The sequence below is a fragment of the Prionailurus bengalensis genome, chromosome C1 (genome assembly GCF_016509475.1).
Source record: "Prionailurus bengalensis isolate Pbe53 chromosome C1, Fcat_Pben_1.1_paternal_pri, whole genome shotgun sequence".
Classification (NCBI taxonomy): domain Eukaryota; kingdom Metazoa; phylum Chordata; class Mammalia; order Carnivora; family Felidae; genus Prionailurus; species Prionailurus bengalensis.
The window spans coordinates 132870368-132898125 of NC_057345.1; the positions used below are offsets into that span (position 1 = coordinate 132870368).

Below are 27758 nucleotides of genomic sequence, written 5' to 3' on the forward strand. Positions count from 1 at the left end.
TTCTATAAATACTGGTAACTCAGGAAACAGAATGGAAAGTGGACTTTAAGGGAGCAATAGTGGTAGGAATAATAGCAGGGCACGTGCTGAGTTAATCTAGGATAGGAGGCTAATTTAGCCAGTGAGGATTGAGAGATGGTAAAGATAAAAATTAATTATTTAGAGTTGAATATGGATTATATGTGGAAAAAAAGGACTGTAGGAAAAGCCCACGGCATAGGCTTGGGTGGTGGTATGGAAAGTTATGAAAATAATCAAGAAAAAAATCCTGACGAGGAATTTTAACACTACAATTAACAGTACAAATGTAATGCCCCATATGCTCATAGAGGAAATTAGTTTCTTTGTGAGTTGGTGAAAAGAACAATCACACAGAGGGAAGCATGGACCTAAGGACTACTGCATGACTATCATGATGAAATACTCGTGTTCTGTACAGGTGCTCTGTGACTATGCTGGAAGCTGATATGCAGGGAGCATTCACTAAAGCCATGAATAAACATTATGAGTCAGAAGGAATGAGGTAATCAATTTATTCAATAAATACTACACCATTTGTGTCAAAAAGTAGAGAAAAAACACTTTCTCCTTAGATGAAATGCTCCTCCATTCTGAAGTTTTTGTATAATTGTATCAACTTAGTATTTGATGTGTTATTTATGGTTTCACACTTTATAATATAGATATTAATAAGGTTGAAAATATGAAGCACATAATGTTGAAGTCAGAGTCCATGTTTGAAAATTAAGGGAAAATAGTGTGCAATTCATGTATTAAATACAATTTCTATATTATGTACACACAATATTTTTTAAGAGCTCATATTTGGGTTTTATCCCTAAATGCAGATAGTTGCATTATATAGACACCCAGACCAATTCTGTCCATTATTAACAAAGAATCGTTAAAACGTTATTTTTAGTCTTGATTTGAAAAAAAAAAAAAAAACAGAAGAAAAAGAAAGAAAGAAAAGAAAATGGACTGTTAATTAACTCAATTAGCTCAACTATTTTACCCTGGAAAATGTCATCAATTGAAAGGAAAATAATTTTCTTTTTAAAATAATTTATCTGGGTCAAATTAAAAGACCAAAGATAACATATATAAATCACATACCTCTCTCCCTGTAAAAAGATCTTATATATCTCAAAGCCATTCCAGTATGACTCTAATCAAATATATTGTCAAAACATTTTTTTAATGTGTTTCTCAAAGTGTTTTACTTTCATATATGTGGGACAATTCCTTATTCTAACCAGAAACATAAAATTATTCTGACTATGGGAAATGATAAGCAGCTAAATAGAAGCCAAAGGGAAGAAAATCAAACCTTGAATTTCTATCGGAGTGCCCCATATGTGTCTCCTACCATGTACTGAGCCAGTGAAGTTAGGTAATGAGATGTTCCAAAACCATGTCTGTGTCCTTGGATCTTCTTCAAGGCTCTGCTGCCAAGGGGCAATGGAGTAGATCGTGACCTTCTGTGTGAGTAGTTCTGACTTGAGGGAGTTTCAGTTGATTTTCCACATCTTCGAATTCAGAGATCCAGAAGGATCTCAATAGCAACTTTCTAACAATGGTGTGGTGGCACTGACAGTATAAAGGAGGGAAGGAAGGACTTCTGGTAATATGGACTTCTGGTCCATATGGTAATATGGTATGATGGTAATATTATAATTATTATTACAATATATTTTACAATAAATATATTTTACAATATATTGTAATAAAATATATTACAATAAATTATTATTATCATATAAAAATATTATAATATGGTAATATTACCATATGGTAATATGGTAATATTACCATATGGTAATATGGTAATAAGGACTTCTAGTTAAAATGGTAATATTAAAGATGGAAAAGGATGAGAAAAACAGTGCTTTATTTTTTTTATTTATTTATTTTTTTAAGATGGTAGATTTACTTGACTTTATTTAACAGTGCTTTAAAACCATGCAAGAAGACAATCTAAAATCTACTCTCTGTAGACTAAGGGAAAAAAAAGCTGAGTTCAACTCTTTATCAAAGATATTTTTAGATTTTTCAAAAGACTCAGGAAAATGTAATATTATTTGAAGGAAAACATACAGCAATTTACTGAATCTTCATCACTTCCGTCTAGACAGTCATCATCACCATCACATTTCCAGCGAGCTTGGATACAGTGTCTGTTTTTACAGCGGAACTCTCCAGCTTTGCATATGTGAGGCAATACTTCTCCAGAATTAACTAGGGTTAAAAAAAAAATCAAAGTCATAAGAACAATACTAGCCATGTTCAGTTCATTACAATGCAAACTTCATTTTAATAACAAAAATATTGATTCATTTTATTGAAAATATAAAGACATCTTAACATTGTAGTGACAACCATCTCTAGAAATGAGAAAAAGGTAAGTTTTTTCTGAAAATAATTATTCTACTAAGAATTTTAAAGATTTTAAACTGTCACCAAAATAATCACTAATAACAATAATAATAACATAATACCACCTCATATTCATGTGGATCATGTAGTTTTACTTTTTAAAGGGCATTCATTCATAATCTCAATTATCTTCATGACACTTGACAGGGGAGGCATGGCAAAAAATTTTACTACCTTCATTTTACAGATAAGTGCACCCTAAATTAATCAGAGTGAAAAGACAAGGCAATAACACAGCCATGGTAGTCACATTTACTTTGCTGGTCTGCAAGTGGGAGAAAAACTCAGGTCTGGTTAGGTATTCAAGGAACTATTAAGTTAATCAAAATCATCTCATTGTACATCCATATTCTATGCAGTATTTTCTCTGAATACTCCATGTTCTCTAATCAAGTGTTAGGAATTCAGTTCATTGTGGTTTATTCACAAATTGTAAGTGTTAGGGACACCTGGGTGGTTCAGAGGGTTGAATGTCAGATCTCGGCTCAGGTCATGATGTCACTGTTCTTGAGAATGAGCCCCGTGTTGGGCTCTGTACTGACTGTTTAGAGCCTGGAGCCTGCTTTGGATTCTATGTCTCCCTCTCTCTCTACCTCTCCCCCTTGCCTCCCCCACCCCTGTCTTTCTCTTCCAAACATAAATAAACACTAAAAAATTTTAAAAACAAAGTATTATGATGATTGTTATTGTTCACTTTGAGTGGATTCAATAGAGTTTACAAAGAGACAGGAATGTGTAGCAATGGTTAAAGTAAATGGTTTATGTTTCATGGACCAAAAAAGGTGTTGAATTATCAAAAGTTAGATTATCGTTAGGAGAAACAAACCCAATCTTTCCACCTGATGGCTTTAAACTTTATTTTGGACAACTCATTTGAACTGATAAATGATCACAAAACCTATATACAAGTCAATAATATGGGATATTGGGAAAACATATATGAGATTTCCAGAACACTTGGTGTCAGCACTCCCTTAATCCTTGCATTTTCCCTGCTCCAAAGAATGGAAGAGGGAATACGACCCTTCAACCTTAACTGTGGAGAATCTGCTTCAGAGAGTTATGCAGTGAAGCACAAGACATGAGGTTTCCTGTGGTTGGAAAAGAAAAACTGCCCATTAAATTCAGACTCTTGCTTAAGGCCTTAAGTGTAAAAACTAATCAGTACAGTGAATGAAATATTCAATTCAAATAAAGGTAAGCCTGTGTTTCTTCTATCCCCTCTCAGACAGGCAGGCACTATATGCAGGAACTGAGAGTAATTTTATCTCCTTTTTAATTCTAATCCTTTTTCAATAACAAAATGCTGAAGCAGCAATTTCTCTAATGATGTCATTTCTGTAAGGTTACTTGAAAGTAAAAAAAAAAAAAAAAGAAAAAAAAAAAAGTAAATTGTTATCTATATAGAACAAGTTCCAAATAGGAAACGACAACAATTTAAAACCAAAGAGGGCAAATCATTGGTTCTCCCATTGAACTCTGAGTAGCAACTAGTTGTGAGGGTTAGTAACCAAAGCAAAGTGGAAGTACTGGGATATGTCTGGCCTTTTCTACAACAGAACTCTCCTCTCAAAATCTCTACAATCGATCACCGATAGCATGCAAACTTTCCTAACTTGAGTCCCAAATTTGGTCAATTGGACCCTAAGATTGTTGAGGGTGGTATAATTTCTTCTTTGACTCCATATAAGATCAGCTTAGAACTGGGCATTTAATGAAGAGTGGTTTGATTAATTTCCATTCTATAGTGATTAAGCCTAATGGTCAACAATCTCAGTTAAAAAAATCTAATCAGATAAGAAAACTAATTTGAGATGCAATCAGTTTTCACCCAAACTTAAGTTCAGCTTTAAGATTTCCTGTAGTCTCTCTATAGTTTACTTCTATGATGTATCACATCAATTTGGTTGTTTGATAGCTTGACGACTAGAAAATCCCAGAAACCATCTTTTTTTTTCCTGATAAAATCCCACCAATTTAAAAAACTTGGCTTTCATATGGTTATTTGATCAAATAAACCCAATTGACAGTTTTAAGAAATGATCAAGGATATCCATATACAAGGGTGAAATTATAGCTGCTTCTGCACAATTACAATTATATTAAAGAAGAGCAAGGTGTCTAGGGAAGGACAAACTGCTCTCCCCCAAATTAGTATTTTTAAACTAAATATTCTTTAACATAATCAATTTAGAGATAAGGTCTTTACGTCTGTTAAGAGTTCAAATGTTTTTCAAGTGATATTTAGATCATTATGGAATGAATGCAAATAGGAAAAATTTCCAAACTGGTTTTAAACATGGTTTCAAATATGTGTGGTAGTTGGTTATTTTTAAATGATATTTGCAAATACAAAGTTGGCACTTTTCAAAAATACATGATGACAACGTCCAAAGTTTTATTCTCATTTTTCATGACAGACTGTGAACAATTGTTTGAAAACCAATAGAGTCAACCTCCTGGGATAATTTCATCTTGTTATATTTACTGCTGTTATTGATCTACATCAATGTCATTACTGTATATGATTATCATTCGTAATAGCTGTTAGGCATTGCTTATATCTGTAAAAACAGATATAATGAAATACATACAAACACATTTGACATTTTAAAGAGTGTCTGCAAGTACTCTTGTAGGCCCTGCAATTTGTTGAACAAGAGGCATTTCTCCACTGCATTTCTATACTTCTTGTGTCAGTTTTTATTCTGGACTTTTCTTCAAGAATATTTATATAGCTCACAGTCTTGGAAGACAGAGATAATGCCACCTTCTAGAGCAGAGAGTATTTTTTTCTCTTGGCCAAAATTGTAAAGATAATGTCTTCCTTAGGGGCAGAGTTTGGGAAGATTTTTTAGTAGACTCAAGCTTGAGGTTCCTCAGTGTGAATACAAATTCACTGTGTATGTAGCTTCCACCTAGACCTGCCTGTGCATTGCCCCCACATGATTTGGGGGTGAGTAGGACAAAGAGAAGAATATGAACAGGAAACTCATGCTGCCTGTTGTGACATGACTAATAACATCTTCTGTGTCTGATCCAGGAGTTGTGGGTCTTCTGTCAGAATCTAAGAAGCTTTAACAGGTTCACATTTTAGCTTGCCTAGGGTAAAAATCTCAGACCCTTCAGAATTGTTGACATACTAGTAAATATTAAAAAAACAACAACAAAAAAAAACATACTGAGTATTTGACATCATTAGTTTTTTCTAGTGCTAACCCAAGTCTTCCAGATGTAGACAGAAGTTACAAGTCAGTAGTTTCTATGTCACACAGAAACCATGTTATGAATGCTATCAATTGGGCAGGATTTTTAAAGATAGAAGACAGATTATTTTGGAGCTAACAATGTCCATTATCAAGAAAACATTTAGGGACGCCTGGGTGGTTCAGTTGGTTGAGTAGCTGACTTCAGCTCAGGTCATGATCTCACTGCTTGTGAGTTCGAGACCTGTGTCGGGCTCTGTCTGACAGTTCAGAGCCTGGAACCTGCTTCTGGTTCTGTGTCTCTGCCTCTCTCTACCACTCCCCCACTCACGATCTCTTTCTCTCTCTCTTTCTCTCTCTAATAAATAAACATTTAAAAAATAAAACAAAAAGAAGACATCTAATGTGATAGGTGATAATCTGGATAACATGGCAATTTAGACATTCAAAAAGCATGGGCTTTTTTCCCAGCATTGACCTAACTCTGAAATTGGGTGGCAAAGTCATGTATCATAGCACCCCAGTTGATGACCAGGCAATCTACATACTTTTGTGAGAATCAATTATATGATGAAGCAAATATATTTGGCATCACATTAAGGGAGCCAATAGTATCTAGAAAAAATAAGATTAGTATTCTATTACCTTGCAAAAACCTCTATAAAGGAGTAATTTTATAATTAATTTTTATACATCTAATGTTTCCATTTGAAATCCTTGAATGTAGGAAGGGAATGTCACATACAGAATAGAGGTATTAACCTAGAATAGAACCAGGCATTGAGGAGATGCTAAAAATTACTTGCTGCCTAAATTACTGGAATTAGCAGAGATGGATAATCCTATGTCACAGCCTTATTATAGGGAGAAATTCTATCTCTAGGGATTGTATAAATACTTCATGAAAACAATTTCATTTCAAGTGGCTAAAAAAGCTAATAGCCTTCTACCATCACCCAAGATCATTGATGAAGTGAATTTAATTGATGAGAAAAAGATTTATATGTAGATAAACAGAAAGAGGGAGCGATAAAGTTTCCCCCACACCAAAACAGTGAACATATAGGAAACCTCCGTGAAAGTCACTCTTTTCTGATGTTTAATGTAACTGAACCTATATAGCACTTGTGTGTTTGGGCAGACACATACATTGCTTTCAGTATATTAACAAGTGCTAGAAATGCAAGCTTTGCTTTAGAGCTGTGCTTTGCACTATGAATTTGAAAACTGATGGAGAATCCGTAATTCTATTGCTAGGGTCACTTCTTATAAAAATATTACAACATGATCTTACCAGAAAACTGACAAAGTCATAAATAATCCTTTAATTTAACCAGGATCAAAGCTAAAATGACATGAATCACAATATTCCCAGCAAGGAACTATCAGGTTTCATACATCCTATGATACCTGCTGTTAGAACATTGAAATTAGAAGGTCTCCACATGACCCTTCCATACACTACAAAGGGAAATATGCACTCTAGAATTACTTCCCAGTAAAAAATGGGATGGCAGGAGTAAATGTCCAGATTATAAAAAAGTAAAGGGAGGGGCGCCTGAGTGGCTCAGTCAGTTGAGCCTCCGACTTCGGCTCAGGTCATGATCTCACAGTTTCTGAGTTCGAGCCCCGTGTCGGGCTCTGTGCTGACAGCTCAGAGCCTGGAGCCTGCTTCGGATTCTGTGTCTCCCTCTCACTGACCCTCCCCCATTCATGCTCTGTCTGCCTCTGTCCAAAAATAAATAAACATTAAAAAAAGAAGAAGAAGAAGTAAAGGGAGAAACTTTACTAATACACTGGTTTATTTTATTTTAATTTGGAATAATCTAAGATTTGGATCTCATCTCAGCAATTGAACTTGATACATATGTTCCTAACCTTGGTTTAATAAGCTATGGTGCCCATGAACAAGTATCTATGTTTCTAAATTCACTTATCTTCTTTTTAATCCTAGTCTGGTAACATAGATATAAAGTAATACTGTCTCTTCTGTCAACTAATATTTAGCAGCTAACTATATCAAAATCATTATAACTTAGCCATAAAAGCATGAATCCCATTACAAAAAATAAAATAAAATTTCTATTGTCCTTATACATCTCACATCACAACATATTTATTTAACAAATTGGTTTTGTATTTTGAGAGAATTTCTAACTATCCCTTTATTTAGGCAGGGAGACAAAAAAAAAAAACAACTAAAAGAAAACTTCAAGTTGTAGTGGTTTTGATGTATATAAGCTTGCCTATACAGGAAGGCAGTGCAAATAATGCTGCCATGGGTTTTGAATTTTCTCCTTTATATCACAGCAGGATGACCTTTCATTAGATAGAGTGGTCTTCTGAGCAGCCAACCTAAGTGGTACATAATCTTCTGTGAGTTCCTATGCACAGAAGGCCATAAATATTCATCTGGATGGGGCTTCTAAACTTTTTAGTGCCTTAAACTTTTTACTACACATTAGATTGCATATATCCTAGAACATAAGGCTTGTCACAGCTGAACAGATAAATGGCTTAGCCATAGTGGAGCACTGTTTTTGACAGAGGAATATATCTGGTGTTCCACAAGGTAAAGAAGGTCACAGAGTACCACTGACATATAATTGTGCAAGGCTACCCTTGGATGATCAATACGTTTAAGTTGCTCTCTTAGGAAAAGAACATTGGAAAATCCTGTCTTTTCTTTCAGGCCACTAAAGAAGAATTTAAAGAATTACTGTCTTATTACTCTAGGCAAAAATATCCAGTTGAAAAAAAATAGTGACTATCTTTTTTTTTTCCAGGAGCTTACTTTCTTGGGATTATTCATGTCCTCATTTATTAATTTTGTATGTAGTATTTCCCCCCACAAAGGCATCAAATAAATTAAAACAAACAAACAAAAAACCTCACTTGATAATTGATCAATGGGCTTTACATATGTCTCTCTGGGGCAGTCAGTTCCAGGTTCCTATGCTACACCAGGCCTCATTTCTAACTGTGAGAGGATTTGCCCATGCCACACAAGATTCACAAGGACAAAGAGTCCAGCCTACTCTCATTCTTGATTCCTTCCAGGCATGGAATTAGAATTCATCCTTAATCAATCATGTAGCATGCCAATATTTTTCTGCTGGGTGAATGCCTCTCTGGCATAGCCTTATGCTGCAAATTCACTGAGAAACAGCTATTGGTGTTTAATTCTGTCCTGACCAACTGCCAATGGGTTTTTGTTCATTTGATGTCAATTCAATGAGGATGACTGGAACCAGAACAATCATATCTCAATGGTTGCAATATGTATTTTGTTAACTCAGATTACAGACTTAATCCAGCTGAGATAAATTCATAAAACTGTAATCTAGCCTAAACTAGAGGAGAAGCTCAGAGGAATCAGTATTAATAAGACGTCAGTCACACACTCATATTTGTTTTATACCATACTCGGCAACCATAAACTCTGTGTGTACTTCTTTTGCGCTTGAATTTCCTCATCTGAAAACTAAGAAGGTTAACATATCCTTTGAAAACCTTTGCCATTAAATATGAGAAATGGAATAATTTATATAAACACACTTTGAGTTCTGTGTAAGAAATGAGTAATTTTATGGTCTATCCTAATTTTTCCCATTACATTGGAAAGAAACCTAGGCAAGTTGCATGACATATTAGAGATACAGTAGAGTTTTAAACAGTCAAATGCAACAACAAATTGTCAAAGAACATCTCACATGGTTTTGTTGATTTAACATTGTTTAGTCTAACAAGTATAGATAATATAATCTTCTTTCTTATATCTTTATATTGTATTGAATTATATCATCAGTGAATTGTAGAGATTAGAAAGACACCAAGAATACAGAAACATTTCTATCTTTCACCAAATGTATAATTACATGTGTCCAGTCATGAAAACAAATTTCCTAACATAATTGCATGACCAACTCTGTGTACAGTCTTTCCTTACAAGCCAAATTCCCCCAATTTTTACTTACACAGAGATTTCCAATGGCTAGTATTTTTTCTACTTCAATATCGATATAGGTATAGATATGCCACCTCATAAGGAATCCCTAAGTTTTTAGTGGGGCATAGAGTGAAGGAAATAGAAAAATAATTTGGAAGTCAATGACCCAGATAATTATGATTCACACAATTAAAATTAAATAATTAATTAGAACATTTCAAGCTTAAAAAGTCATCAAGATGTCAGTATCTGATGTATAGACATTCTGTTTCACTCCAGTATGAAAATTAAGATGAAGGATAAAAACTCACAAGATCCCTGAAAACTCAGTCCCTCGATAACTTGACTGACACCATCCTAAGAGAATTTTGACTTTATTACAAGACCAATAGGACTGGATTTAAATATTCAGCCAAAGTTTCTCTAATTCATATCACTAAAAATGGAATAAACCTTTTTTTAATGTTTATTTATTTATTTTGAGAGTGGGGATGGGTAGAGAGAGAAGGAGGGAGAGAGACAACCCAAGCAGGCTCCACACTGTGAGTGCAGAGCCCCATGTAGGGCTTCATCTCACAAACCATGAGATCATGACTTGAGTTGAAATCATGAGTCTGAGGCTTAACAGACTGAGCCACCCATGCGCTCCAAGGCTGTCTATCTTTAAACAAACACTTTGCTCCCTCAATACTGACTGTGAGGTCTGTGCTTACCAAAAAAGGAGATACTTGCACTGTTACCTTCCATCCTTAGGAGGAAGTTTGGGGATAGACCAAGGTCAGGATGAGACTTGGTGGATGTCCACACATAACTCTGTGTGTATGTATGTGTGTGTGTGTGTGTGTGTGTGTGCGTGTGTTCACCATTCAAAGTGTCAGATTTATTCAGAGGGCATAACAAAATATCTCATTTTATACCAGAAAAATAATTTTAGATGAACGTGTGGTAGACACTAAAAACTGAATTAGAAATCTGCATATAAACTATACCTATTCTCTCAATACCTAAGTTATGATTTAGGCTAGTGGACAACTAGACAGACTTTACGCTGTTCAAAGCAATGCTTAATTCTTGTCTGTTGACAAACTAGGGGTCTCGATAGATCTCTTCTTTTCTGATGATAAATAAACAACAACAAAATAGGAATTACAAAATATTACCACAGAACAAAGGAAGGAAAACCACCTGATTACTCAAAGAAAGTATACTTCAAATAATTATGTTCTACAGGAATTGTCTTACAGGCAATTTAAAAATCCCACTAGTAATGAAAAAAGCTTTCCCAGAGAAGTAAAATTCGTAATTGTGCTCTCAAGTATATTATCCCAGAATAAATTAAATAGTATTTATTAAATTAAATTAAATAGTATTTCTAGAAGTTTAAAGAAAATTTTTGTCTGGCCAAGAATTAATATTCAGAAGAATTGTTTATCACATATAAATGCAAAGGAGACTTATTTAGAAAACAAAATAAATTGAAAATTAATAATTAAACAATGAAGAGCTAAAGTTTGAATACTGAGCAATACAACTAGTGAAGCACTGATTCAGGTCAAAAAGAAAACATTATAAAATTGATCAACAAACTAGCTATATATGTCAAAACCTGTTATATAAAGACAATGATTAATGATTCAAAATAATATTTTTGTCAGAAATCCTAAATTATAATAAGGAATGAAATTTAGAAGATAAAGAGAATAATACAAAGAAAGCCAAAGTCCTCATCTCAAATAGTTAAAATTCAAAAGTAATAGAATTTAAAGCTGGTGTTATTATTCCAAATGCTTAAAAAAGATGTAAAGAAGATGCAACAATATGACCATGGACTATGTGCTAAAATATAGAAGGGATCATAAACAGTAAGGAAACACACAAATGGTGTATAAAAATAGATCAGAAGTAACATCAAACATCAAGTAGAAAAATGAGGATAAATGGTTTAAAAGTCATGTTTACAAAGAAGATGTAGTCACATGATAAGACACTTATGCTCCAATTAAGTAAAAATAAAGCACAAGATAAATTATACCAAGGTATGATCTAAAATTTGTAACACTGCAACATAATTAAGAATCTGGTCTCCAAAATAAAATAATTTAGGGGCTAAATTCCAAATGTCCTGATTGCTAATTATGTGAATTTTGAAAAATTATTAACTCTCAAGTCTTCATTCTGAATAATAAAGTGAAGTAAAAGTATCTTCCTTATACTATTATTAACAGCTAATGAGAATCATGAAATCTATACAAGAATTCAATAAATTTTGCCTATGATTATCATTAGTACTAGTAAAAAATAATAACCTCCAGGGATATATAATTAAAAGGAACAACATCAAAATGTTTTAGTAGTTTATTGCTGGATTGTAGCATTACGGGTAGATTTTTCATTTAAATTCTTTCTATATATTTCTCAAGTATTACCACATATTAAATCATTTAAAAAATCCTTGCGGCACCTGGGTGGCTCAGTCAGTTGAGCATCTGACTCTTGATCTCAGCTCAGGTCATGATCTCACAGTTTGTGATATCAAGCCCCGCATAGGTCTCAGCACTGACAGCCTGGAGTCTGCTTGGGATTCTCTGTCTCCCTCTCTCTCTCTGCCTCCCCCCACTCATGCCTGCACTGTCTCTATCTCTCTCAAAATCAATAAATAAAAACTTTAAAAAATCCTTTATTCACATTATTTCGTCTTCAGAAGAAATCAAATATTTCAGTTAAGTTGAAGTCTTCTTCATTATACTTACTTCTCCTGCCTCCCCAGAGACAATCATTATCACTGATGGAAAAATCCATTTATTTGTGTATTCTTTAACAATTTGTGACAGTTAATTTTATGTGTCAAGTTGAGTAGGCTATAAAGGGCCCAGACATTTGGTCAAATATCATTCTGGGTGTGTGTGTCAGAGTGTCTTACATGAGATTAACATTGGAATCTATAGACTATATTAAGCAGATCACCCTCTCAGATGTGAGTGGTTCTCATCCAGTCAGTTGAAGGCCTGAATTGAATGACAAGGCCTACCTTCTTGCACATAAGAGGGATTCTTCCTGCCTGACTGCCTTGAACTGGGATATTGTTTTGTTTTGTTTTCCCCTGGCTTAAGACTCCAAATAAAACACTGGCTGCTCTTCATGGGTCTTCAGCCTAACCAGCATTTGGACTGGAACTACGCCATTGGTGCTCCTCAGTTTCTAACTTGCTGACTGCAAATATGGGGAGTTGTCAGCCTCCATACTTGCATGAGCCAATTCCTCATAACAAATCTCTTTCTATACACATACATGCTATTGGTTCTGTTTTTCTGGAGAATCATGAGTAACATGCAACAAATTCAAATCATTCCAGAAGCATTTATATAGTATTCAATACATACATATCATTGCTCCTATTATTGTGGCAAGGGACTTGATATGTATAGACAGAACAAATTTCAAAAGGGCCACATGAGAATAACAAGATGCAACAAACTGAGGACGGTCAGTAAAAGTTAATAAAGTGCCTTTAATCCAGGTCAATTAATCCAACTAATTCACTATTTTGATAAAGTCTAGAATTTCCCTAAGTCTCTTCTTTTGTCTGCTTCTTTTGACTTCACAACAAAGATAGATAATCAACCTTATTAACTATTTAGTTGAAGGTCTTACAATGTGCATCAACTATCATCTATATAACTAACAACTACACATCTATATAACACACAACTACACTATCATCTATATAAGTAACAACTAACCTCCTAACAGTGAGGTTCCCTATTTTATGAAATAGTCTTCTGTGGCATATATATTTTACTAAACTATTATGCAGGAGTGACAAATACTCTGGAAAACTTCATCACTGGTCATGTTTTTAAATTAAATTAATTCAGTTAATTATTTGTAGTTTAAAAAGAATTATACCTAAGTGATTATCTGAATTTTGTCTTTCCGAGTTTGATTTTTTCCCCCTTGGTTTCATATGATTCTGTTCTTCAAAAATATATGGACAAACAATAAGTGTAACAAATACAAAAACACAAAGAAAACTTACATATGCAAGTTGTCCCATTTTCATCTAAAAGTTGATTGTCGGCACATGCACATACTCGGCCTCCTGGAATGGCTAAGCACAATGTACTACAGCCGCCGTTATTTACTCGGCACATGTTGTCACCTGTAAGAGGAGTAAAGTGAATGTGTCAGAGAACTGTGATTCCATCCAAAATTAGCCAGGTTAAGGTTCACATTCTTTCTAAGATATGTATGTAGGCATAAGAATGTACACATATACAAACATATGTATATTACATATTCATTAATGTAGTCAGGATATCTTCTGAACACTAAGTACAATTCAGAAACATTTAAAAATATATGACACACTGGGAGATAAAAGGAATTTGCATGTTGGTTAGAAGATACAGAGGTATGTGTGCAGAGAAGTACTAGGAGACAGCAAGGTTACAGGACATGATGATGTCTGTCCAGGATAGCAGATTAGGCCTGGTGTATTCAATTCTGATTTCTTTCTAAATTGGATCATTAACACTTAGAATGTGACTTTGGATATTAAGTGAACAGAAAGCAAATGAGCACAAGGGAAAGGAGTGGAATATACTTCCCTCTTGTTCAAGGAGCACATTGACATGTTAGTGCATTGATGAGTCCAAGAAACACAGGTTCTATCTGTGAAACTTTAAAAATGAATGGTCTTGTAGTGCCAGTAGAATGTGTGAAACACAAGGGTAGAAGTGTTGACCCAGTGGACCATCCCAGTAGACCTAACCAGCAGAAGCACTGATAAGGTAAGCAATAGATATCAATAAAGCAGGGGAGATTCACAAAGGTATTATCCATAAACATCTGTGAGACACCCTCGGAAACTAAGATAAACCTGACATAAAATTTTGAAAGGGTTGGAGATTCTATACAATCTGGGTAATCATCATTTTGATGACATTTACTCCTAGAAGATGGAAAGGCAAGACATAAAGCATATTTACTTCTATATATACCTATATAATGTTACAAAGAAGTCTATAACACTAGCAATCTAATTGGCAAAGTAAATGTCCAGGCTATTTAACATTATGTTGCAGTTTTCAAGGTATCAATAAGTAACATTTGATTATATCAGAAACTCTAACTCAAACACTAAAAAATAGTTTTTAATTACTTAGAATGACTACACTAAAATAATGTAATCGTTAAAGTTGTATTGGCAGTTGAAGCACAGTGCCAAAAAATGTGACTGGTGTGACAGATGAGACTATTGTACTGGGTTAGGTGTGCTATATAGCGAATATTAAGGAATGACTTTAAAAACAAAAAAAAACCCTCAAAATGGTGCTATATACAATAAATATTTAACTCATTCTCATAGATTATTTCGTGTGTCTACAGATTGCAAGAAACAATCTGAATTATACATTCATTTCTTTTCATTATTCTGAGAAGTAATTAAATTTTGCATGTTTATAAAAGGTAAAAATATACTTGAAAGCTATGGAAACTAATAATTCAGGTTTTAGTATCAATTTCTGAACTCAGAGGATAATGAAGCTTAGTTCAAACTTTTTCCAACAAGAGGTGTAGAAATTTTTCTTTTAAAGTTTATTTATTTATTTTGTGGAGGGTGGGCAGGGGCAGAGAGAGGGGGGGAGGAGAGAATCCCAAGCAGACTCCACATTTAGCACACAGACTGAAGCAGGCTTCATCTCATGACCTTGAAATCATGACCTAAGCCAAAATCAAGAGCTGGTTGCTTAATGGACTGAGGCACCCAGGTACCAAGAGATGTAGCAATTTTTTTAAGCAGTGTTCAGATACAGCCATGCTTCTTCCTTAACCATAGACTAAAAATGTAATACTTCATAGGGAAATAGGTGTTCTCAATATTTTATGAATATTATGTACAGTCTAACTGTATATTCATTACTTTAGTAACGTTCAGATTATTGAAATTTTGATTTAACCAAAGTATTTTGAGAAATATATGAAGAATTTAAAACAGTAAAAAGGAAGTACTGAAAGCAGTATATCATGTCACATTTTCATATTGAAAATATATGCTATGGGGGGCCAGGGTGGCTCGGTCGGTTAAACGTTCGACTTCGGCTCAGGTCATGATCTCATGGTCCATGAGTTCGAGCCCCACGTCGGGCTCTGTGCTGACAGCTCGGAGCCTGGAGCCTGCTTCTGATTCTGTGTCTCCCTCTCTCTCTGACCCTCCCCCGTTCATGCTCTGTCTCTCTCTGTCTCAAAAATAAATAAAACCTTAAAATAAAAGAAAATATATGCTAAATATCACATTATTATTTTTTTCAATAGCATGATTCGTGCTTACAATTCTTATTCAATATGAAATGTAAGTATTTAAAAATAAATTACCATTACTTGAACTTTTAAATATATTCCTTTCAATGAATTCTATACATTAAAAAGAGGAAGTGATATTTCTCGTCATGATAGAAATCCAAAATCTAAATTAATTTGAATAATTTCATATCTCTCATGAGAATTGCCTAAATCATATATATTCTTCAGTTTACTTCAACATATTTCAGATACAGCTCATGTGGCAGTTTTTATTGAATTTCTAGCAGGTTGCAAAACTTTTCATGTAAAAATATGCTCTTAAAAATATGATTTAATGACAAACAGCATTAAAATTTTTATACATAGGGGAGCCTCGGTGGCTCAGTTGGTTAAACATCCGACTTTGGCTTAGGTCACGATCTTGTGGTTTGTGGGTTTGAGTCCCACGTCAGGCTTGTGCTGACAGCTCAGATCCTGGAGCCTGTTTCAGATTCTGTGTCTCCCTCTCTCTCTTCCCCTCCCCTGCTCATGCTGTCTTTCTCTCTCTCTCTCAAAAATAAACATTAAAAAAATTACATACCAATATTAATGAATGAGTGCCTATTAACAATCGATAGCTATCATTTTGAAAATTCACAGTGCATCGATGTCAGGGATAGTTACCTTATTTATTTATTTGTTTGTTACTTATACCATATATTTAATTCAATTTTTATAATAAGCTTTTAAGGTAGGCTTATCTCATATGCAAATGTGACTACTGAAGAGATAGGGTTTAAATGACTTTTTTAATGTCTAGAAATAAAAAGTCCTTATTAGAAAACAAATAAAGTAGAATAAGGATTACTATAATTCTTTCTAAATAATTGAAAACAAGGATTTTTTTAATCTAAAATTTATGCTCTTATACTCTTAACTCTTTTATATATGACAAAATAAAATTAAATCAATAAAGGACAGAGAAATAACACAGTGAAAACAACACAATGAAATCCTAGATTAAATTACTTTGGAAGTAATTACTTTTGAAAAAATCAAATAATGAAGGAAAACAAATAAGGAGTGTCTTTTAAAAATAAGTTCAAGATAGTGGTCTGTCTGGGCCAAAATCTTTGTCTTTCCCCCCAAAGCTAATATGTTAGTTAAGAGAAGTGGAATTACTCTACCCCCTATAGAGTATCGAACAGACGAGTGTTTGATAAATATTAGTTAGTTGATGAATGAATGAATGAATGAATGAATGAATGAATTTTAGTTGATGAGTGAATGAATGAATTTTAGTTAGCAATATAACAGAAACAATCATTTGGGTGTGCAGATACAAGGTACCTGTATGTTGTTATATCTAAGTCCACTTTAAGAAGATAAAGGGGCTTTTCTCATTTGCAGGTAAGTACGCATATACTCTGTCTACATACATTGCATTTCAAGGTAGATTATTTAAAGGCATATTACAATTCTCAAAGAATAGTAATAAAGATGTAGATGATATATGAAAACACTTCACAAGCTTATATTGAAATATTAGTGCTTAATTACTTGAAAGGATATATGCTCCCATGTTTATTACAGCATTATTTATAATAGCCAAGAATGGAATCAACCTAAATGTCCATCAACAGAAAAGTGGATAAGGAAAATATGATCTACACACACACACACACACACACACACACACACACACACACACACACTGGAATATTACACAACCATTAAAAGGATGATATCTTGCCATTTGCAACAAAATGAATGGACTTAAAGGGTATTATGCTAAGTGAAATAAATAAGACTGAGAAAACCAAGTACCATATGATTCCACTCATAAATGGAATCTTTAAAAAATGAATAAACAAAAAGCAGAATGAGAACTATAAATATAGAGAACAAACTGATGGTTGTCAGATAGGAGGAGGTTGGGGGTTGGGACCATGGGTGAAGGGGAAAGGGAGATACAGGTCTCCAGTTATGGAATGAGTAAGTCATGGGACTAAGAAGCAGAGCATAAGGAGTACAGTCAATGATATTTCAATAGCAATGCTAGGGGACAGATGACAGCTATACTTGTGGGGAACACAGCATAATGTATATAAACTTCTCAACTCGCTAAGTTGTACACCTGAAAATAATGTAACAATGTGTCAGCTATACTCAAAATAATAAAATATAAGTGTTTACAAACTTTAGTAACTTAAAATTTGTTAATAAAGTATCTTTTATTTCTAGCAAATAACAAAATACATAAATCGTCACCACAAAGGAATACTACTGTTCTATTTTATCTAAATTTTCATCAGAAGGATAGGAGGGAAGAAATCCCCTTTTCTACATGCTTCTTAGACTTCACTTCTTCAAGTTTTATCATATGTGAAGTAATAAGTCTCTATACCTAATATGAAATATATAAACTGATGGAGATTTTGTTTTTCCTATTGGATGGATAGACAGTCTGACTTACAGTTTGGAAGAGAAATTAGACTTCACATTCATCCTAAAAGTTGGAAAAAAAACCAGTAAAGTGGGATCCTAAATCCAGATACTGATTTCATCTAGGATAATTTCAGAGGAGTCAACTTTGAATAATGTCAATCAATCAGAGGAAAGGATAAAATGTGTCCTTTCTCTCTTTTGAGTTATATGCTCATTGAAAATTTGCCTTGCTTTGATGTTACTTTGTGTGTGGGATGCATGCATGTGTGTGCATGCACACATGCATGTTAACTGCATTAAGGCCTTAATTAGCCTTCTGGGTTATTTTTTGGTAGTGATTATTTCCAAAATGGAAATTTTGGAAAGATACAATTTGTGATGATGACCCTACCACTAAATATAAATCTTGGGGCACCTGGGTGGCTGAGTCGGTTAGTTGTCTGCTTTTGGCTCAGGTCATGATCTCACGGTTTGTGAGTTTGAGCCCCATATTTGGCTCTGTGTGCACAGCTCAGAGCCTGGAGCCTGTTTCAGATTCTCTGACTGTCTCTCTGCCTTCTCCCGCTTGCAGTCTCTCTCTGTGTCTCTCCACCTCTCTCAAAAATAAACAAACATTAGAAAAAAATATATAAACATGGGGGTGCATGTGTCCCTTCAAAACAGCATACCTGTATCCCTTGGATAAATGCCTAGTAGTGCAATTGCTGGGTTGTAGGGTAGTTCTATTTTTAGTTTCGAGGAACCTCCATACTGTTTTTCAGAGTGGCTGCACCAGCTTGCATTGCCACCAACAATGCAAAAGAGATCCTCTTTCTCCGCATCCTCACCAATATCTGTTGTTGCCTGAGTTGTTAATGTTAGCCATTCTGACAGGTGTAAGGTGGTATCTCACCGTGGTTTTGATTTATATTTCCCTGATGATGAGTGATGTTGAGCATTTTTTCATGTGTCGGTTGGCCATCTGGATGTCTTCCTTGGAGAAGTGTCTATTTATGTCTTTTAGCAGCACTATCACAATAGCCAAAGTATGTAAAGAGCCCCAATGTCCATTGATGGATAAATGGATAAAGAAGATGTGATATATATATATATATATATATATATATATATATACACACACACACACACACACACACACACACACACATACACACACACACACACAATGGAGTATTACTTGGCAATCAAAAAGAACGAAATCTTGCCATTTGCAACTGCGTGAATGGAACTGGAGGCGCTAAGTGAAATTAGTCAGAGAAAGACAAAAATCATATGAGTTCACTCATATGAGGACTTTAAGAGACAAAACAGATGAACATAAGGGAAGGGAAATAAAAATAATATAAAAACAGGGAGGGGGATAAAACAGAGGAGACCCATAAATATGGAGAACAAACTGAGGGTTGCTGGAGGGGTTGTGGGAGGGGGGGTGGGCTAAATGGGTAAGGGGCAGTAAGGAATCTACTCCTGAAATCATTGCTTCACTATATGCTAACTAATTTGGATATAAATATTTAAAAAAATAAAAAAATAAAATTAAAAAAAATAAAAATATATAGAAATGGGCATTAGAAAAAAATAACAAAAATAAGTAAATATCTTACTAAACCTACACAGTAATGTTGTTAATGGACATGTCATGCATTAATTTAAGATTACTGTGTCTTTATACTAGTGCTTTGTAATATAAAAATCTCTGAATGCTGGGTTGTAGAATATAGTCAAGAACTTTATATATATATATATATAAGATTTGCATACATTTATCAATGACAAAACTACAATGACAGCAGAACAGACATACTCGTTTCCTTCTATCTAAAAGTATAGTAGTTATATGGGGTGCCTGGCTGGCTCAGTTGGTTAAGTGTCTAACTCTCGATTTTGGCTCAGGTCATGTTCTCACTTGTTGGTGAATTAGAATCTCTCATTGGGCTCTGCACTGATGGCACAGAGCCTGCTTGGAATTCTCTATCTCCTTCTCTCTCTGCCTCTCTGTCTCTCTCAGAGCTAAATAAACTGTAAATGTATAGTAGTTATATGCTTTTCATAAAATTGGCCACATAAATTAATCACATAAAAACACTTTGTGGTTAGACAAACTTGAATTTGAATCTCAGTTTATCCCTGGCTCATTGTTTCCTGAGGGCAAAGGGCTACACGTGCCTGATCCTTGGGATTTTCATATGCACAACAGGAATCTATAGTATCTACATTAAACATCTCTTGTGAGACTTAAATAATGTTTGACCCATCTCCTGGAAGTTAGATTTAGTTAGTTATTAGTTAATAAATTTCATATATTTAACATAGAAGCTAATCAATTATTTTTAATTCTATATAGGAAACTAGTCATCAACCCTTTTTAGATATTGCACTTAGTTTTGATGATCTCATTCTCTTAAACATGGCGAAAAATAAAAGTGTGCTTTTGAACCTAGAGAATAAACAGATAAAAGTATGTTTGTAGTATACAATTGTTCTACTTTATATGAGGAATTTCAGGAGAGGATTATAAAAATTTTTCTAGATATCTAATATAAGTGAAAAAGAATTAAAGTTTATTAATTAAATCAGAAGAAACAACAGTAGCATATAAGAAAAAAAAAAAAGGTTTTGGCCCTAAATCCCTATGCATTACTTAGGAAATCATTTCTAGGGGTAGCTTTCTGTTTAGTGTGATTATATATCTACCTTCCTGAAATTAGCTGCTTTATTAACAAGTAATTTGATAAGAGTCTCTTCTCATCTCGAGAGGTCAAATTAGCTGACTAATTTTCTGACACCAAGTCTAAAAGAGTTTAGATGGTACATTAATGACATTCCTGGATATTACTCATGGTATTTCTGAGGGGTGGGGTGTGTGTGTGTGTGTGTGTGTGTGTGTGTGTGTGTCTGTGTGTGTGTGTGTTAGTATCTATTGTGTGTATATATATATATATTTTTTTCACATATACATGTATAAATACTACAAAAGTTTATACAATGTAAACAATCATATACTATATTCTTTCAGAGAGAGAAAATATAAGACTATATAATACTAGTTTATTACATTCCATGAAGAAATAGTGATCTGTCCCTATGGAGGAAATTGATTTTTTATTTAAATGCAGCTATTTTATTCTTAGAAAAATAGTCTAAAAAGAGAGTATATAACAAAGTTTGTGTACCACTGATTATGTGTTTCTAAATATTTATTAATATTTAATGTTCATAAATTATAAAGAGAAATACCATTTTCTCTCTCATAATTTTCACTGAAATTATAAGATGGTAAGATAACAGGTCTGCATTTGAACATCTGATAGCTTTTTACTTACTTTGATTAATTTAGGAAAAAAATATTAAAAATTTAGATGCTAAGTCAGTTATCCAATTTCAATGTCTACTGACTAAACGAAAAAATATGTTGTCCAGCATCCTTTCCATACTATATTACTTATTCAAAAGATTTGGCTAACTAACAGTCAATCCTTGGCTACCAGAAGACTGGTTAGGAATCTAAGAATAATTGATTTTTTCACCTAAGTTTATGAAAAATAATCAATTTGCCCAAACACATTCTCTCAGTTTGACGGAACATAATGGTTTCTACAATAAAGGTTGTATAAACAGGTGAGTAATTAAGGCTAGATTTCCATTTTAATGTGCCTTTAATTGAAAATTTTTATAAAGCACTTTAAAAGCTTTGTCCATCTAAGAGATAGCTCTGAACAATTATATGTCAATGGGATCGTCTAGAACACCAGGTATATTTCCTCATGAAACATAGCAATAAGTTCCATATATTTTTATTAGAGGCATGTGCTTTGTTAATTGTGACACATTATTCCTTTGAATATTTACTTAACATTCTTCTATGGAAGGAAACATTAAAAATATGCCTCCTTATAGAGAAATGATAAGAAGAAATTAATTAAAAATGTGTGGGTGGCACTGCTCTAAGTAATTTAATTCTTACGGGAATTTTATGAAGAAAACATTTCTTTGTTAAATCTTTTATGGTATGTCTAAAGTTTCAGAAGAAAAAGTGTTGGAACCTGGATTTAAGCCCAAGTCCATTTCACAGTAAGCCAGGTATTTCTTCTCTCACATGTTGCATAAATTCATTGAAATGTATGTTCATTTAACTTCCACAAGAATATCTCTAAATAAAAGAAAAAGTAACTATCTAGATTCATAACAAAAAGTCTTCCACATAATTTACTAAGTTTTTTTTTCTTTGCTTAATACCTAAATTCTGAGTCATGCGATTTGTAGATGGCCTAATAAATATTAATAACTCATGTAGATAAAATACACAATGATATTATGTAATTTTAAGTAGACATTGGTAGATTATTTCACTTTCATACCCTTTAAAATAATTAAACATTCTTTAAATCAATATGAAACTAATCAGATAAATACAGTAAGATGCAGTTTACAAAACTCTTTTCATTTATCACATATTTTAAAATATTTTCAAATAACATTCCATTCCCACTAAAAGTTTTTCTCACTTCTCACAACACTCTTGAAAAACATTAAGTGCATTTTTTTTTTACTTTAAATACTTTGAATACCTCTTTTGTGAAAAGGACATGAAAAAGAAAGCATTTGGTGAAAACCTTGAGCTTCACTCAAATAAAATTCCCCGTTACTTGCTTAGGCTGTTTTGAACAATAAATAATAAATGTTTATGGTGACAAAGTCCAAGATTTGATTGACTTTGGAGTGACTAGACACCTTTTATCATAAAACATCAGTAACATTGTCAAAATAAAAGCTTTTGCAAATACTGTGAAGTATTATTTTATGTAAAATTCAGAAGCAATTTTATATGGTTTTTAATACCTTGTTGCTTCCGTGGATCATAAATCTGAAGCCCAAACAGGGGTGGTCTTTCATGTCTCAGTAATGTCACCTCATTCGTTACCAAATCTAATTGAAAAATGGAACCATTCATATAATCAGTCCAGAACACATAATTCCCATGATGCGACAGTCCAAAAGGATGGTTCAACTCTTTCCCACTGTAAACAATCTGTAAAATATAAACACATTGTGAAAAATCTAAACTGACCTTTAGAAACATAACTATTTAGAGAAAATGACATTCAAATAAGTATAAAACATAATGATCTAACATCTTAATATATTTTCCTTCAGTATATTTGAAAAATGGATTTCACAATGTGAGCATATTTTCCTATTTTTAGGACATGTTATTTTAGGGAGACTCCATTTGTATTTCATCCATTTAAATGCTCTCATATATGACATTACTCATATGGTCACAAAGTGCAAACATTAAAAGGACTGCCTGACACTCTTCCTTGTCTCTGTTCTTTATGATATTCCAGTATCATAACCTGGAACAGAAACTGATCTGAGTAGTGTCATTATGAATATTGTGATATTGCTTATCCAATACCCAAGGAATAAAACAGAGTCTTACACAATTGGGAGTGAAAGGGATTCTCCTACCTAATTGGGCTAATGCAAATTGAAGAAATCTAGGAAATGACAGGGAGGGAGGTAAAGATTTTACTTTTGAACACAGAAACATTTATTAGTAGCAAGTAGCTAAACAAGATTCACTAACTTCAGTTTTGATTTTCTTAGTATATCCTTTATGTTCTAGTTGCATTTTGTTGTTGTTTAACTGGAGCACTCATGTGATAAGTGCTGTTTTCACATGTAGGTTTGTAGAAGAGGAATAAGGAGTAACACCTCCGAACATACTACCTTTCCACCTTTCACCATTTATAAAATGATAGTGTATACAGTATGAAAAATAATTTTGTACTCCACTTAATTTTAAAGTATTGAACTTATCTAAATAATGTGGGGTTGGAAATTCCATTTTTGCTACTTTTATCTTAATTCTTCATATCACATTTTCATATATTGAATAATCGAGACAGATTCTTACTTTTGTTTTGTCACATCCATGAATGTTAAAATATGCTAGCCATTAAAATGTTATCTGCATGGTGTATATATCAATCCTTTCAAAGGAATCATAAATATTTACCTGGCACCTCTTAAAGTATGTGACATTAGGTTAAATGCCAATCAATTTTACTATTGGGGAAAAATATTAAAAGCATGGTTAGAGTCAACCAATGATTGAAATGGTCTTAGCTGATTAATGTAATATTTATTTGTCAAACAGAATTCATAATGAGGAGGCTTGGCCCATCGCACAATCTTCCTTTCCAAAAAGAAGGAAGTATGATATCATACTATTATTATCTTATCAACGGAAGCATTTTGATAATTTCTAGCATTCCATTTTCTGTTATTTAACTAAACAGGTGAAGTCAGTTCATAATGTTATATGCATGCAGGTTATTATAAGATGAAAAGTAGAGGTGATGTTTTGTCAACACTGCCTCTGTCAGACAGTCAACTCCATCTTCAATTTACCCAAGAATTTAAAAATCACTTTGCAATGGTCTTACCAAAAGAGGCAAGAGGAAGTTGATGTGTATTCACAGCAATAACCCTGAAGTTCAGTTCAGTTTCAATTCCAATGTCATGAAATTCTTTATTCAAATAAATGCACTATAATTACTTTTTCATAATATATAGGTTAATTTTCAGCTGCAAATATTAAAGATATTTGAATAGAGTTGGTTGCTTGGTCATAGCAAACTCATCAATAATGTAGAAAAACTGTGTTTTAAAACAGCCCTGATATCCTGAGAGCTTCTTTTTAAAATCCCACAAATCCTGGCATACCACAGTGAGCTGGCCTTGGTCTCCCGGAGGCAAGTGCCAGCTGCACTACTTAATGCTCAGCCTCCTTTAGCCACCCCACAGAGACTACTGGCAGCCACCTCAGAGGGGTAAAAATAAACTTGAAAGTATTTTTAACACAGCACAACAAGGCTCTGTGAAGAAGCAGCCTGTGAGTTAAAAAAAACAGCAGCATTTGTCTTTTACCTTCCTGTGAGTTCCATTCAAAAACACTTTTTCAATATGATCATAATAGGCGTCACACCAGTATAATGTGTTGGTGTGAAAGTCCAGAGTTAAACCGTTTGGCCACAGCATCTTTGAAGTCACAAAAATCTGCCGATTGAAGCCATCCATCCAGGCCTTCTCGATCCTTCCCACGCTGTCATCTATTTCATCTTCCTCCCAGTCTGTCCAATACATCCAACTAAGACATTACAAACGAGAGTGCACACATGTTATTTCAACGAGCCACCTTATAGAGGGACCCTTCTTCAGCCTGGGCACTTCCATAAAATCTAACTACATTCTGATTTGTTTTTCAACCAAATGCTCATCTGCCAAAGGGAGGGCACATCTGTGAGGTACTCAGGGAAGTACAGATGTGTTCAGTGAAGCCAGTCCATTCAGACACATTAGAGAAAACCACTACCATGATGACCATAATTACTGGCCTCATTCATTGTTTAATCTAAGAGTAAGTACCAAATATTGATTTTCTTTGGTGTTGGTACCAAGTTTGGAAATTGATCTTTGAGGTGTTACTATTTTTAAATGTTGCCCCTTTCATAAAACATACAATCAATTATGTGATTGAAAAGCAGATTGACTGACATGAGAATGCATGGTGCTATTAATGATCTACTCCAGGCTTTATTTAATCTCAGATGAATTATTATTTTTGTAAGACAGGCAATTGGATTGCCTTTGTACTAAAAAGTATGACCATACTGGGTTTATCTGGTCAAGCCTAATTTGTCTTCCTGATGCAAATTATCTATGCTTTATTGCTGCTTATTATTACCTCAAAATCCACAGAAGATGATTTAGCTGCACATAAGTTTAATAACATCAGGTTGACTGACCTTGAGATTTTGAGCTTTAATTTATATCTCAAAAAAAAAGCTTCTGCCTTTAGAAACAAGTCTTTTGTGTAAGCTATAATAGTGGGAGAGGGGGCCTTGAGGGAATGTTCCAATTCCTTCATGATTAAGGTTAAAACCCTCCACATGTGTCATTCTAGGGTCATGTGAAAGTTCCGTAGTTATTAATTAAAGTGTAGGTTTCAATTCAGTTGCCTCATATACAATTTTATAAAGCTCTAAAGCTTTTCTAAGCTGCTGACCTTAAAAATGTCCGTAGTAGATCCTCTTCCTTCCACATTTTGTGGACCCTAAAGAATTTCAGAGGTCATTTGGGAAAAATCTGTATCCATGACTAAAAATCCTATTGAGATCTAAACAGGAAGATTTGGAACAAGTGAGGATATAACACACCATCCATTATTTTGTTCCAGTTCAAATGTTTAAAATTCCCGTGACAGTTTACAATTATGTTGATATGTCCTTTTACACATGAAAATTATTGATATTGGTGAATTTTACTAAGTCAAAATACATTCTAATCCTAGAAATAAACATGGAAATATGTTTATCTTGCTTGCATCCAGCATGTTCTTCAAGTGGTCTCAATATTGGGGCAAAATTAGGAACAAATGAAGCAGTCATTCTAGTTGCTCTAGTCCTATGCTAGTTTGGTATGAGTGGTTGACTTCAACTGCATAAATCGAGTATGCGAATGAGAAATATGCAACTTTTTATATTTCTGTTAATACTTTCTTGATATATTAAGTATGGTTAGTCAATGCAGTTTTATTGTTGTTGCTAATTTACAACTTGTTAAAATTGCAATTATCTTCCCCTCTAGTTTTTCTTTTGACCATAGTGACACTCTTTTTCTTTGATTCTCCAATCCAAATTACACATACATGCAGACACAAGTATGGGTAATTCTGGATAACACAAGCATATTTTATGTTGTTTTGCTATTTGAAGAAATTGTTGTGATCTGATCCATTATCTAAGATTATCTTTATTCAAATAAAATATAAGATAAATATTTAAATAAGAGTGCCAATGTAACAAAAGCTACGTATGTGATTATCAATTTCGTTATGCAATAAAAAGTTATATTGTAGAAGACTTATAATCAGTATGAAATGTGATGATTCCTAAACACAGAAAATAGGAACTATAGAAAGCAGAAACTAATATAAATTATTTTTATATGTGTGACTGGGGTATTCATTAAATAAATATTAGATTAAGCGAGCCTTCTGCTAATATGGCAAGAAAAATTGCACCTCTATTTTTCAACTCCTGTTCAAATACAATTATTTGATGAAGTCTATCTCTAGCCTCTCTGTCAAAATAAGGTCTTTCCATTGTTTCCTGGTGACATTTTTTAGTTATTTTATAGTATTTATTGCACTTATGCCCTGTATTATATTTGACGTGTCACATGTCATATGCTTTCAATTAAAAATTAAAATAATTAAGGTCAGGGATTATTTCTTATTCATAATTGTATCCTACAGCACTAAGCTTGGACTATTGATGTTAATAATGTACCCCAATTAAACAGTATTATGTGGTGGACCCTAGAAATATTTAAATCCTTAAGCACTTCTCTGCCATAAATTTCACAGT

At 33.6% G+C, this 27758-nt stretch overlaps 1 protein-coding gene across 1 annotated transcript in view; it reads right to left on the reverse strand.

Annotated features, from left to right (window-relative positions):
• Positions 1–27758, reverse strand: part of LRP1B (LDL receptor related protein 1B) — a 1901338-nt gene that overhangs the window by 734083 nt on the left and 1139497 nt on the right. The window contains exons 13-16 of the mRNA XM_043576625.1: positions 25258–25477; positions 23161–23350; positions 13628–13750; positions 2098–2238 (exon numbers count right to left, since the gene is read on the reverse strand). Of these exons, the coding sequence (XP_043432560.1) occupies positions 2098–2238; positions 13628–13750; positions 23161–23350; positions 25258–25477 (674 nt within the window). The remainder of the gene's footprint in view (positions 1–2097; positions 2239–13627; positions 13751–23160; positions 23351–25257; positions 25478–27758) is intronic.